We start from the raw sequence: 13,062 nt of genomic DNA, 5'->3' as shown, positions 1-13,062 counted from the left end.
ACTTTCTGTGGGGTATTTTAATAAGACATGGATCGAATGGACACAGTTTGAGAATGGATCTCTCCTAATTTTCTTGAACTTTTACCTTGAGTTTCTTTTCAAAATTCTTGGATCTTTTGAAACTTTGCTTGTCTTTATTTTCATTGTTCAGTTTTATGGCCTGAAAGAAAAAACAAAGAAATTTTCATAATTATCTCTATATTAATAAAGTAGCCAAAGGAATTCCCCTCTGAAAAAAGTATCATAGGTTTGCAACAACAGATGTCACATGCAAATTCAATACAGCTAGGCTAATAGCCACTGTCTAATGAAGCTTTCGAACACCTTTGTAGACACATTCAATTGTGATAATAAAATACTACATTACATCCTAGGAGCAACACGATCACAATCGCAACATCGTTACAGGAAAGGGTACCTATTTTTCCCTTTAAATATTTAGACCAACCACCGACACCAGTTGACACCAATAGGAAGTCTACACGTTCCAGAGATTCTATGTTTACACCAGCCATAACTAGCTTATACACACAGATATACCATTATTTTTCCCCATAGTAGAATCAAAAAATAATAAAATCTCCCTCAGAAAAGTCTGTTGCCTCTCATTAGTTGTCCACTAATATTCTCTTCTGGAATTAGATCATTCTAAACGAACACTTCAGAACATTATAATATGGCATCGCTAGGGCAAATAATCATTCGCACGGCATAAATTTCAGTTAATACACTTAATTTTTGACATAACAACATCAAATGAATCATCCACCTCTTTTAAGTAACTAATGACTCTCTAGCTTTTCTGCTAAGACTAAAACATTCACAACCATACATTTACTATTAGATACAATACGTATCTTCTAGATTCTTTTGTTTTTCTTTTTTGTGGTCGTCGCTGTCAAATGTAAACAACATATTAGTAGTTGTTGGCCAATATTATATTAGTTGCAGTTTAATGATTAATGTTTGCTTATTTTCTAATTTTACACATTAATTAATTTGTTAGGATAACACTTTCTTTTTATGATTCTGATCACCTACAAGCAGAGGACGATGTTTGCACAAAACATATATGCTGCGATTTGATAATTAATGTTCACTTCTTTTTTTTATTTATAGATTTTGGACTTATGCATTTACTGAAGTACAGAAACAATCATCTGATTATTTAGAAACCTATACTAACATGCGGAGGGGGATACCGTTTTGTAACTATTGCATACTTTCACCTAAAAAATTAATAACAGATGGTATAAAAACAGAAAATTAAATAATGGTAACCTTAAAATTATTCTAATTTTTCATAAATACTGGCAACTTATTTTTAAAAATTCAGCATGTTAACATACATGCATAAGTACAAAAAAAAATATATATATATATATAACATCTTTTAACACTTGATAATCACACAAACATAAAATTAAATCAACTTTTAAACATGATGTAATTCTGCTAAAAAACATATATAGCATCTTTGAAATTTGATAATCAGTCAAAATTATTAAAATTAAATCCTGAAACCCTTAACAAAATATTTGAGAATTATTGGTATTTTGATACGCATTGCTAGCTCTTTCCTCACGCACATGAAACTACGATAAAATATAAACAAACACATATTGCTCTTTACTTGCTCAGACAGAACACTCTCAAAATGTACATACAACATTGGTTTGGGAATCTAAATATGTACAAAATACCAACATGCCACTATCTCATCCCAAACAGCCCTAAAATAAAAACATATTTCTTTTACGGGTACCAATATCTAATTTTCCACTTATGAGCGATTATCAAGACTTTAATGATGCTATATTTGTTTTTTTGTTTTTTTTGCATTTTTTTTTTTATTCCTGTTCACGATTTGATTTAATTTTATATTCTTGATTGATTACCTAGGCTTCAAAGCCATGACTTATCATGTTGACACTTTCTTTTTAAAATTTAAATGTTTACAAATAAGTTAAAACACAAAAATATTATGCAAGTAGGTTTCAAAGTAAATTTTATTGGCTATGGAAACACTTATTTGTTTTCTTACCACTTTTACTTTCTGTCGAGTATCTTATTATTTAGAAAATGTGACAGAGCTACGTTTAGAAAAACTGCATACAGTATACCGAGAAAATAAACAATGGCTGACTTGAAAAATACTTTCATCGGTAGAAGGCAGTTATCAACAACTGATTTCGCTCAATCTAATGAATTAATATACAGTAAGAATCCCTAATTTTGAAAACTTCTGTTTTTACTTGTTATTTTTCTAATCGACTATTTTTCACAATTTTTTTAAGTTATACTAATTTAGGCATGACAAATAAGTACGTAATAAGGGTTTTCCCTTAAATGCTTGTTTTTAGAATCAGCCAGTACCTGCAGGTTATTGACCCAAACCACCACTAATTGCCAAGTTATCGACCCCAACCACCACTAATTTTCAGTATTTTCAAATAATTACAGAATATAATGTACACGTTATTTTTATTTAAATCTTAGTGGAAATGTATTATTTTATTTAAACAAAAAATACCTTTACTAAAGTTATGGTTTTCAGTAGTAAATAAAAAAAAAAATGCATGAATTTGTTTGTAAATTGTAACAATAAAAAAAAAAAAACTTATTTAATTTTTACAGGAACATTATGAAAAAAGCCCTAAAAGTCTGTATTAATCAATTTGATATAACTAAAAAAAAAATTAATTTCTCAACTACCGATATCATCATTAAATTAAGCATTGTTTTTTTTAATATTTTAACAAAAAAAATTTATAATTGCGAAAAATATTTCTACTTCTTTTTTTAGATTACAGGTTTCGGGACTTGACTTTATTAATTATCTTTGAAAAAGACCCAGAAAATTAATATTTATCTTTCAAAGGATTTTTACAATGAATTTATTTAACTTCAAAATTTAGCTGAATTTGTTAGCTCGCCGTGAAAACATTTTACATAACTTTTTTTTCACATGTACAAATATTTTTTCCTTTTGGAAATTAACTTTAGGCTTTAATCTTTCAAATATAATCAAAAAGTAGTGGAAACCTACAAAAAAATTATGATAAATCGGCTTTCAAAACTATGTCCCCCATCTTTATTCATCCATTTTTGTCCGTACCTATATATTTACAATTCTTTGTTGACATGAACATATTTCACTGACTTATCTCCCGTTTTTCCTTTTACATGACGATGCCAAATTGGAAATATACGATAAAAATGATATTTTTAATCAAAATCTGATAATTTTCCGTAATTTTTTATGTAGACACCTATTTTGGCTTTATACATAAATATATCAGAGTTTTCCTGTCAATTTGTTTTTAACGTCCATATTTTATCTGTAGCACTATTTTTACTAATTTCAATATTTTTATGTTGTAAGTTTTACAACAAATATCTGTCTAAAAATATCTATGTTAATTCCATTTAAAAAAAATGTATATCTGGATTCCATTTATAAATATTTTTGTTGCCGGCCCCTTTTGGTCAAATTAAAAACTGAATAAGTTTACTCAAGTTAAAATATATCTATGACAAGAAGTTCTCAGAGTACAGAGAAGACCAACATTTTTATGAATTCCTCATGCATGTGAACAATTAAATCTGCTTAAAAATATGTCAAGGGGATTATAGATTAGAATTTTAAGTAAAAATATAAATTAACTTGTATCACTAATATACACTTTTTTTTTTAGCAATTTTAGTACTGCATACTTTTGAATCATTCTTAATCCATTTCTGTCCTATTATCAAAATGTATTTCTGTCGGTTTTAACATGAAGAATTTTTTATTGATTCACTATTAGAAGAAAAAATCTAGCATCATATTATGATGATTCAATGTGTTAGCTGCTGAAGTTAATCTTATATGAACAGTCAAAGATGTGCTTCCATGTTATTTTTTGAAAGATATGTGGGAGTGTGTTGGGGGAGTAATGTTGGCTTCCGTTATGATTAATTTTCTTTTATTACAAGATAACATTACATTTGCAAGGATTTTTCACTTGTTTAAAACTTGAATTTTTAGTTATACATTGCAAAGTTTACTTTCTGGACCAATTGCACACAAGATAGCAAATTTTCTAATTTTCAAGAAACTTTTAATGGCCATAATTTGGTAGTCAATTATGTTGATAAAATAAGTTTCGTAACATTGTTTATGTTTTACAAAGAAAAAGGTTCTGACATATAACAAAAATAAAAATTTTCTTTTGGATAAAAATGTTATTAAAAATCATGTATTCAGAAAAACATAACAAAAATAAAATGGCAGTGGTCTTACTCCTGATTTTAGAAGCTGTTTTGCATGTTCCAAAGCATCAGCAGAGGATTCCAAAGCTGAAAGACAATAAATTTAACAAGGGATTAGTAATAAAAAGAAAAATGTATTCAATTTTTATATGAAAGACATTCTCATTTTTTTTTTTTTTATGTAAATTTGTATTTGTACATTTTGTATAATTAACTTTTAATGTAATAAATATTTGTATGTGAACTTCAAAATCTCACAAAATCTAAAATAAAATGTGGTTCTTGTTCAGAATTCACCCATATAAAAGAAAAAAAAGGAAAAAAAAAACGTGTATGATGTATGTACTCATAATGAAAATATATTCCAAAAATCACATAAAATGCTCAAATAGTTTTATTTTCAAAGTAGCAGAGGGAACCCTGCCTTGCCTGGTCATAAAATAAACATATTTTTTATTCATGTAGATTTCGTATTCATTATTACAAAGCCAATATATATTAATACTGATTTCAAGTTTAAAAAAATGACTTGGGTGTCATCAGCCTAGAATCAAAACCAAAACATTTAGTGTTCCAGCCATGTCCCCAACCATTTGAGCTATTGATAAATAAAGATTTAAAATTAAACCATTTCAAACTATGAATGAATTTGTGCATGCGTAAAAGCAATAGAAATATGTCGACAAGTTGAAATGAACATTTTGCATTTCAAGTTGCCAACATATTTTTCTACATGTTATTCATCCATCCAAACAAAGATTTTACTTGTTATAAACCATCCTTGGTTTATGATTACTATTTCCTGTTAATTTCAGTATTATGTGATCAGGAGTTTAAGAGTTTATCTGTTCAATATTTTCACATGGACACACATACCTACATCTAGCGTTTTATTTATATTGATAAGGAAATTAAGTTTTATGAATATTTGAGAAGTGATAGTTTCACCACCATTTTGGAAAAATAAATATGTCAAAAAAACAAGGGGAGATAACTTGACAAGAATTCATATTTACTAGATTTATGCTGTTATGCCTATGAATTCCCATTAATTGCTTTAAAATGATTTTATTTATAAAAATAAAACTATTTGATTAATTTATGTGATTTTTGGAATATGATATTTTCATTTCATCACAGATACGTACATCATACAATTTTTTTAATTTTTAATATAGGAGGAATTCTGGGTAAGGAGCAAAATTTTATATCTTATCTATTTACAAAACAATTGGTTATTTTTTATATATAATTCAACCATCTATAAGTAATAAACTGATAAAATAAAATAAATAATTAATAAATAATATAACATGTCAAAATAAATAAAATTTAAAAAAAAATTATCAAATTTCAAAAAGAAAGAAATGGCTTCAAAATCTTTGATATGAGGATTGACAAAGATTCCGAAGTTCAAAAAGATGCACCTGAAGTTTAGAGGTTAAATCAGTTGAAATGTTGTCAACATCAAAATCAACATAAAATAATAGCCTGAATAATCCAAATAACACACACAAATTTTCTTTTCTTAAATGGTGATAGAGAAAAGGTGGCCTTTTTTTTTTAATTTCATTTGGGTATTCATTTCATAGCAAATGTTTAATATGTCAAAATGCATTTTTCTGTATAAAAGCAATGGGAGAAAAATTGTTTCAATTTGAAACTACAATATGATTGTCTTTAAGTCTAACGTAAACAAAATTTTTGATGAGCCTTTCCATATAAGTTAACAAATTTACCAAATTTCCATTACTAACGGTTACTATATTGTCCAATTTCTACTGTACACTCTTTAACCCTTATCCTCGAGTGGCCTCTTGGCCTTGATAAGTGATGATGCCTATGTAAAAGAAAAAAAAAAAGTTTGACTTAATTACAGTCACTATATTTATTATCATGCAAATGTTGAGCTAATCAACTTCTGTTTCCCTGAGGTTTTATTTTTATACTAGTGGGGGTACCCAGCATTGCCTGGGTGTTTGGAGGTGTGTATGTAGGATGGGGGGGGGGCTGTTTTAATATCATAAAAAAAACACGATGTCATAAAAAATTGGAAAAGTCCAAAACAAAGCAAAATCGCGAACAAATATAAAAAAAAAGGAAAAAATAGGTGTAAAAGAGGAAAAAGGTTTAGGTCGGAAGACAGGCTCAAACCCGAAGCATCGAGGCTAAGGCGAAAAAAAAAATGCCTGACACGTTACCTCTACGCCAAAGAGACACACAATTGAGAACGGATAAAATTAACCCTTTAAAAACACTTGCAAGTGGTTGAAACTACGTCAACGTTTTCTAGGTCAAACATGACTTCATTGTCATAGTAGCAGGAGGAGGCCGAGTTTAGGGTGAAGGAACACACCCACACACATTTTAGCTTTTATACTTATAGATGCCTCCACACCCTGGTTTAGCTAATATGATGCGTAAAATTGAAAGGACTAAAAAACAAAATGAACGTAAAAGAATAAGAAAGGAAAAAAAAAGAAAAACCCCAAAAAAGTTACCGCATAAAATGCAAATATGTTTATTTAAATCTAATTTTTTTGTTTTTTTTTTAAATGGAAAAACAAAATTCTAAAAAGGAAAACTTACCGTGTATAATGAAAATATGTTTATTAGATTTTATTTATTTTTCCTTGTTTCAATGAAAAAGAAAAAAAAATGAATAGATAAAACCAGAAAATTGACCGTGTTTTTTGTTTTTTTTTAATGTTGGTCGCTGTTAACCAATTTGAATGTTGTCCGATTCCAATATCGATAGTATAGTAGTAATTGTGCTAATGAAACTCTCAGAAATGCAATGTATAGAAATAAATAATGAATAAGTAACTAATCTGAAAATAGGAAGTCAGCAGTAAATAAGATATTAAAGCGACTAATCGGTACAAGATTTGAAGAACGCTGGTGGCTGACTGCTAAAGTTTCTTGTAAAAACTGGAATCCAATGTTAGTTCGTTCCGTTTAATTAATCCTTCAAATCGCAACTCCGTATATTATGTAATGTACTGCTGTTATTTTAGATGTACCAAATATGAGAGTATGTTACATTGTTCTTATTTAGATGACAACATTTATTTGTTGTTGTTCATGTTTGTAAGAGTCTTAGACTGATAGACAGTCTTAGGAGTGTTCATATGTCTTAGAATGTTCATGTTTGTGGAGATAGCATATTGGAAACATAACAGGGTATATATAACGAGACAGACAGTTCTGTATATATATAATAGACAGTGTACATGTTACTACAAGAGCACCAAGCCTGTAATTCAATTAGGAGATTTTTGAATATCTTGATAGATAGACCGAGAGTGTGTTTGACATTTACGTTTTGACAGTTGTACATATAATATAAACACGTTAGCTTTCTCATTGTAATGATGAACACAGAAGACGGCAGTTATGAAAAACATGATGATCATTTATTCTTCGACCGGTCGGAAATGATTCTGTATTTCTGGGATTCAAAGTTGTTACATGGTTATTTCTAAACCCGGCCGCTTCCAGAGGGAGCCTGGACTCTAACCAAGAATCGGTCTGAACCTCTCTGCTCCTCTGATCTGACTGATCTCATTCCTTCTAACTTCAAACTCTTTCCTATATTGACAAATCACACATATGTCTGGTCAACGTGACCATAACTCACGTGTTTCCAACATGCGCGATTTGCACGTTTTGAAACCATTTCTGACGACCAGGAAATTTCCCATTCTCTTTGTTGTTTTACAAAGGAATTTAACCTACTTGTCTAATTCTGTAACCCATATTTTTATTATGCATTCTTTCTAAGAATGTGAATAGTTTCCAGCCAAATTTGTATTTATTAAATATTTTAACAGAATCAACAATTTACTGGACATTCCATTTATAATAACATTCTGTGTTTATTTTAACTTATGATTGGAATTCTCAATTCCAAGTCTAGCTTCGCAAGTTCGAATCCTTTTCATATTTACATTTAACTAATTCCCTATTTTTCTACTTACATGAAAAGGGGACAGCCCTTATCATGTAACACCCCCACCCACCTACAAAAAGAGAAAAAATATAAAGGGAGGAAATAAAGTGAAAAAAGAAGAAATTTATAAAATGGCACAAGTAACCCACAGAATAACTGGAATGTAAAGCCGCGTTTCACCCAATGGAAAAATGCCAATCCATATTTTTTATGCAACTAAGAACTCAAACCGGTGTTCCTCGTATATTCCCCTGTGGACGTATCCGCAGCAATGTTAAGTGGTCGCGGGCGGAGTATGAATCGAATAAAGAGAAAAAATTTTACAATTTCCATTGATTCTAACCAATTGTGGCAGTGAACTCTCACTGGAAAAAAATATAGAGATGTACGAATATCAAGGAACTGTGCTCAAGTGTGGGGACATTACATTTGAATGTAATGTCGTGACTGTTAATCCTATTAAAGTCAAACTCACACGGGGAAAAAATGAGTTCATTTTATTTATATAGAGACTCGCGGGGGTACCCGGCGTTGCCCAGGTGTTTGGAGGTGTGTGTGCTTTTAAATAAAAAGAAACCCGGTGGGGGGGTTGGGGGGTAGGCCGATAGGATCGAACCCGAAGCCCTCCTGAGGCGAAGTTTGAAAATAAAATGTGAAAAAAAAAACATGAACCGTTCGGCCAGCCAGAATGAGTTACTGAAAGATGTTTGAATTCATTTAAGTAAGAACAAAATTGACAGGTGCCCGCACGGAAGTCATAGAGCGTTATGACGACGACGACGTAAGCAATAGCTATTCAGCAAATGAGGTCAATGACCAGGTTTGTTTGTTATAGGCGAAGTAAAAAAAGAAAACATAAAAACGAACGTTAAAACTTAAGCGAGGAGAGGGGTAATCAAAACATTGAAAAAAAAAACTAACATAAGGCAAACGAACGATGTTAAATGTAAAAATCGAAAAAACAAAAACAAAACAGAAAAACGAATGTTAAAACCAAAAAAAAAAACATGTGAAAAATGGCTTAAATAAGCTTGTTTCGATATTAAAATTTAAAAAATCAGTGGGTACCCGGGTGGATAAGCGAAATAAAAAAAACAAAAAAAAAACCAGAAAAATGAATGTTACGTGAAAACTGGCTTAAATAACACTGGTTCAATATTTAAATTTAAAAAATCGAAAAGAGAAAAAGACATCTCACACCACGATTTGAACCAAAAACGTTTAGATAATGAACGAACTGAGCTAACGCGACGTAGATGAAATTTAGTCAGTTCTTCAACTATTTAAAGTAAATCAGGTCATGACGTCATCTGATGCATGCGTAAAACCGGTCGTTTATACACCATATTCAAGTATAAAATATGGGAGAAAAGGAACTGTAGTGTTGAATTTGACTTATTAAGGCTAATTAGTCAATCTGAAATAAAAAAGTAAATAAAGTTTGTCTTAGAAAGTTCACATATTATTCAGCGGAAGATAAACAGAAAGGGATGGGAGGGGGTAAAGAAAGAGTAAGAGAGAAAGAAAGTAAGAGCATAAGAGAGAGGGAAAAGAAAAGGAGAAAAATAGTGAGCAGAAATAGATTAATTTTGGAGTTTTTAAAAATTTAAACTGGCTTTGCAAACTCATCACCCCCCCCCCCCCGATACAAACACTAAGACATCATGGAATTGTCATCAATGATCATACTGACAGAAGACTATGGTTGTACTTACGTCGCTTTGTAGCAGTATTATTTGTTGCTTGGTTATCTGGCTTAGCCACCCTCATTGCTTGCAATGCTTTTTTCTGAAAGAAAATTGAAAACAGAAAAATGGAGTTCAGTTTTTTCTGCATTTAAGTTGATAACTTTAAATCCCTTATCTCATGATCAATTTAGATTCAGGTTCTAACAACATATCAAGGCCAAGTAATTTATGTGGATTTAGACAATATTGTACCTGCTGTTGATCTGATCGTTATTATTTATTATTTATAAAATAAATAATGGTGGAAATAAAATACAATTGCTGCCACAAGAGCAATTATAGCAACCGCACGAATGTCTAAATTCTTCAAGTAAAACATTAGATGACTCTTTATTTTGAGATGGAACTTTAGGATCTCCTGTTGCGATTCCAGGCATCAATTGTCTTACTATTATAGAACTCCAATGATCTCAGAAGACATGTTTCAGCATTCCTTTAGTAAAGAGTTGGTGTATTTCCAATACCAATTTATATAAAAGTGGAAACGATTAATGCTTTTTTATGTTTCATAAATACATCACACATTTGGAATTCTGACGGCTATAGCTCACTTAATAAAAGAACAAAAATAAACTCTTTTTGCCATATACCAACGAAAGTCATTGTCAAGATACACCTGAAGAAGGTCGGAGGTTACATTGGCTGAAACGTTGTGAAAATAGCACTCAAGATGAGAACAGTAGTCTGAACAATCCAAATAATACATATTGTCAATCCTTATCTAAAAAATTCAGAAACATTACAAATAGTTTCCAAAAGTTTAAAATTAACAGGTTGATAGAATTATCCACAATTATTTCTATTATTAAAAAACAAAACTAAAAAAAAATCTGTATGATGTACATACTATTGTCTAGTGACAGTTATTTGTTGTATATATTTGCCCCTCCTCCCTTTTTTTGTTGTTAACTATATTACACTTTCACCGGTTTAAAAATTTGCATTATTCAGACTATTGTTCTTATCTTGAATGTTATTCTCACAAGTTTCTTTATATTAAAAACAAAATATTAACATTTATTTTTATAATAGCAGTCTGCTCAGTCAAAAGATATGCTTAAATATGATTATTTAATTCATGCAGATTACGTATTTATTATTATAGAGATAATTCTCTATCGATTATTGTATTGAACCTAATATATAGTAGTGAAATAAAAACGAAAATATATATATATATATTACTTGGGTGCCATCAGCTAGAATCAAAACCAAAACACAACTCTCTACCTTTATTCCTGAACCTCTGCGCCATGCCCATATATATATATATATGTATAAAGTCACCTGTCATCCGCTTTTTTAAACGATCGAATTGCCTGATTGAAGACAAGATGCAAGAAAGCAAGCAAGGTCTACAAAGTTTTATAAATACACAGATTACAGACTGAGGTGTTACCAGCAGGTTTTTATTAAATTGTTAGGCGTTTATGATATTTTTTTAATTAAATTGTTAAACACAAAATGATTAAAACTTAAGCATTTTTCTTTCTTCTGTTTATATTTTAGAGCAGAGAGAGGCTGCGTTGGTACAAATAAAAATGCTCTGGAGAGATAAATTCAATGTTTACTGTATGTTTATATTAACCTGTTAGTTTACACAACCAAGTTTACAATATGTTTTTATTATATTGTTAGGTGAAAGCACAAAATAAAAAGCCCAATCCATGTTCTGCTTAAGTAACTTTTCTTTTAAAAGAAAATATTAAGCTTTATATATTTTAAACATTTATTTATGCAGAATACAGTCCAGATTTTTATAAACTATTCTGTACTTTCACCTAACAATTTATTAAAAACACACCGTAAACACCTCGGTCTGTATAATGCATAAGTATTTTTAAAATAAATAAAATGTTAATGTTTTCTTTATATGAATACAAAACAATAAGTTTATTGAGTAGTTATGATTTTGTATTTTGTTTTACTTTCAGTCAGTTTCCATTTCTTACATAAAACTCTTCTTCTGAACTTCATGTTTTCTTCTATAGCCGTAAAATGTTGGCATTACAATATTAATTTGTTAGGTGACAGTACAGAATAGATAACAACCTCCCTCCTCCATGTTAAGAATGGCTTTCTAAATTATTATTTCATGGACAGTTAACAGAAGAAGATTTAGTAAGTCATTCTTAATATGGCTAGTTTCACCTAACAATTGTTGAAAAACAAGAGTAAGTGAAGGAAATCTTTTATATCTGGAACCTATTTTGGCCAAATATTGTTTTCTGCTAACTCACAGTCGGAAGTTTTTTTCATAACATATCATCAATATAGTTGTTATTAATATTGATGCTGGTTGTGGTTATTAATGCTAATATTTTCAATATTATTATGATTGATTTTCTACATTATTCATATTTTTTGTTTTTAGCATTATTTTCATCTATTTTTGTTATTTGTAATGATAGTAGTAGTAGTAGTAGTAGTAGTAGTAGTAGTATTTTTGGTTCTATTACTGTTATTATATTACTATTGTCAATGTTATTGTTACAATTATTTGGGTATTTAGCAGAGAAAACAGTGAAGAAAAGGGCCAAAAAATGCAAATATATGTTACCAAAGGCAGGATAAATTACTCTTCTACATACCTGGATAGGTTTTGTGTATTTTAATGGAATTTTAAGCGTTTATTCAGTTCAGAAGACAAGTAGTGTTGAGTAGGTAAGTTTTTTTTTTGTTTTGACCTTTAAAAACTCTACCAAACTCCTCCCCCAATGTTGGGCCTAAACACTTGAAATTTTAGATGTAGGCTCCTTAGACATGGATCAAACTTTTAACTTGATTTGAGCTCAAAACAATAAATGTTAAGAGGTCGAAATTGGGGTCAAAGTTTAAAAAATTTGACCTCTCAGCCAATTTTTGGTCTAAACTTTTGAAATTTTACATAAAGGGTATTCAGACATGCAGCAAGCTTTTTAATCAGTTTCTGGGTGAAAATATGGTGGCCAAGAGGTTAATGTTGAAAGAGTTGACCTTTGCAGACTCTACCAAACTCCTCCACCAATTTTGGGTCTAAACACTTGCAATTCTATCATCAGTTTACCTGGATATGAGTCAAACTTTTTAATATATATATGTGTGTGTAAAAGAGATTTAGAAGGCTGT

At 29.9% G+C, this 13,062-nt stretch overlaps 1 protein-coding gene across 4 annotated transcripts in view; it reads right to left on the bottom strand.

The window, feature by feature from the left end:
* The window catches only part of LOC145286214 (negative elongation factor E-like), a 36,766-nt gene that overhangs the window by 22,175 nt on the left and 1,529 nt on the right, over positions 1-13,062 (bottom strand). For all 4 annotated transcript variants that reach the window (XR_013869127.1, XR_013869128.1, XM_080135017.1 and 1 more), the window contains exons 2-4: positions 9,922-9,994; positions 4,286-4,341; positions 86-160 (exon numbers count right to left, since the gene is read on the bottom strand). Coding sequence is in view for 2 of the 4 variants with exons in the window: in XM_080135017.1 (XP_079991143.1) it covers positions 86-160; positions 4,286-4,341; positions 9,922-9,994 (204 nt within the window). In the remaining 2 variants the exon portion in view is untranslated. The remainder of the gene's footprint in view (positions 1-85; positions 161-4,285; positions 4,342-9,921; positions 9,995-13,062) is intronic.

Source organism: Euprymna scolopes, chromosome 10 (genome assembly GCF_053919585.1).
Source record: "Euprymna scolopes isolate OS-2025 chromosome 10, ASM5391958v1, whole genome shotgun sequence".
NCBI lineage: Eukaryota > Metazoa > Mollusca > Cephalopoda > Sepiida > Sepiolidae > Euprymna > Euprymna scolopes.
Note: the sequence above shows the minus strand (reverse complement) of the source record. Positions and strands in the feature narration are given on the sequence as shown.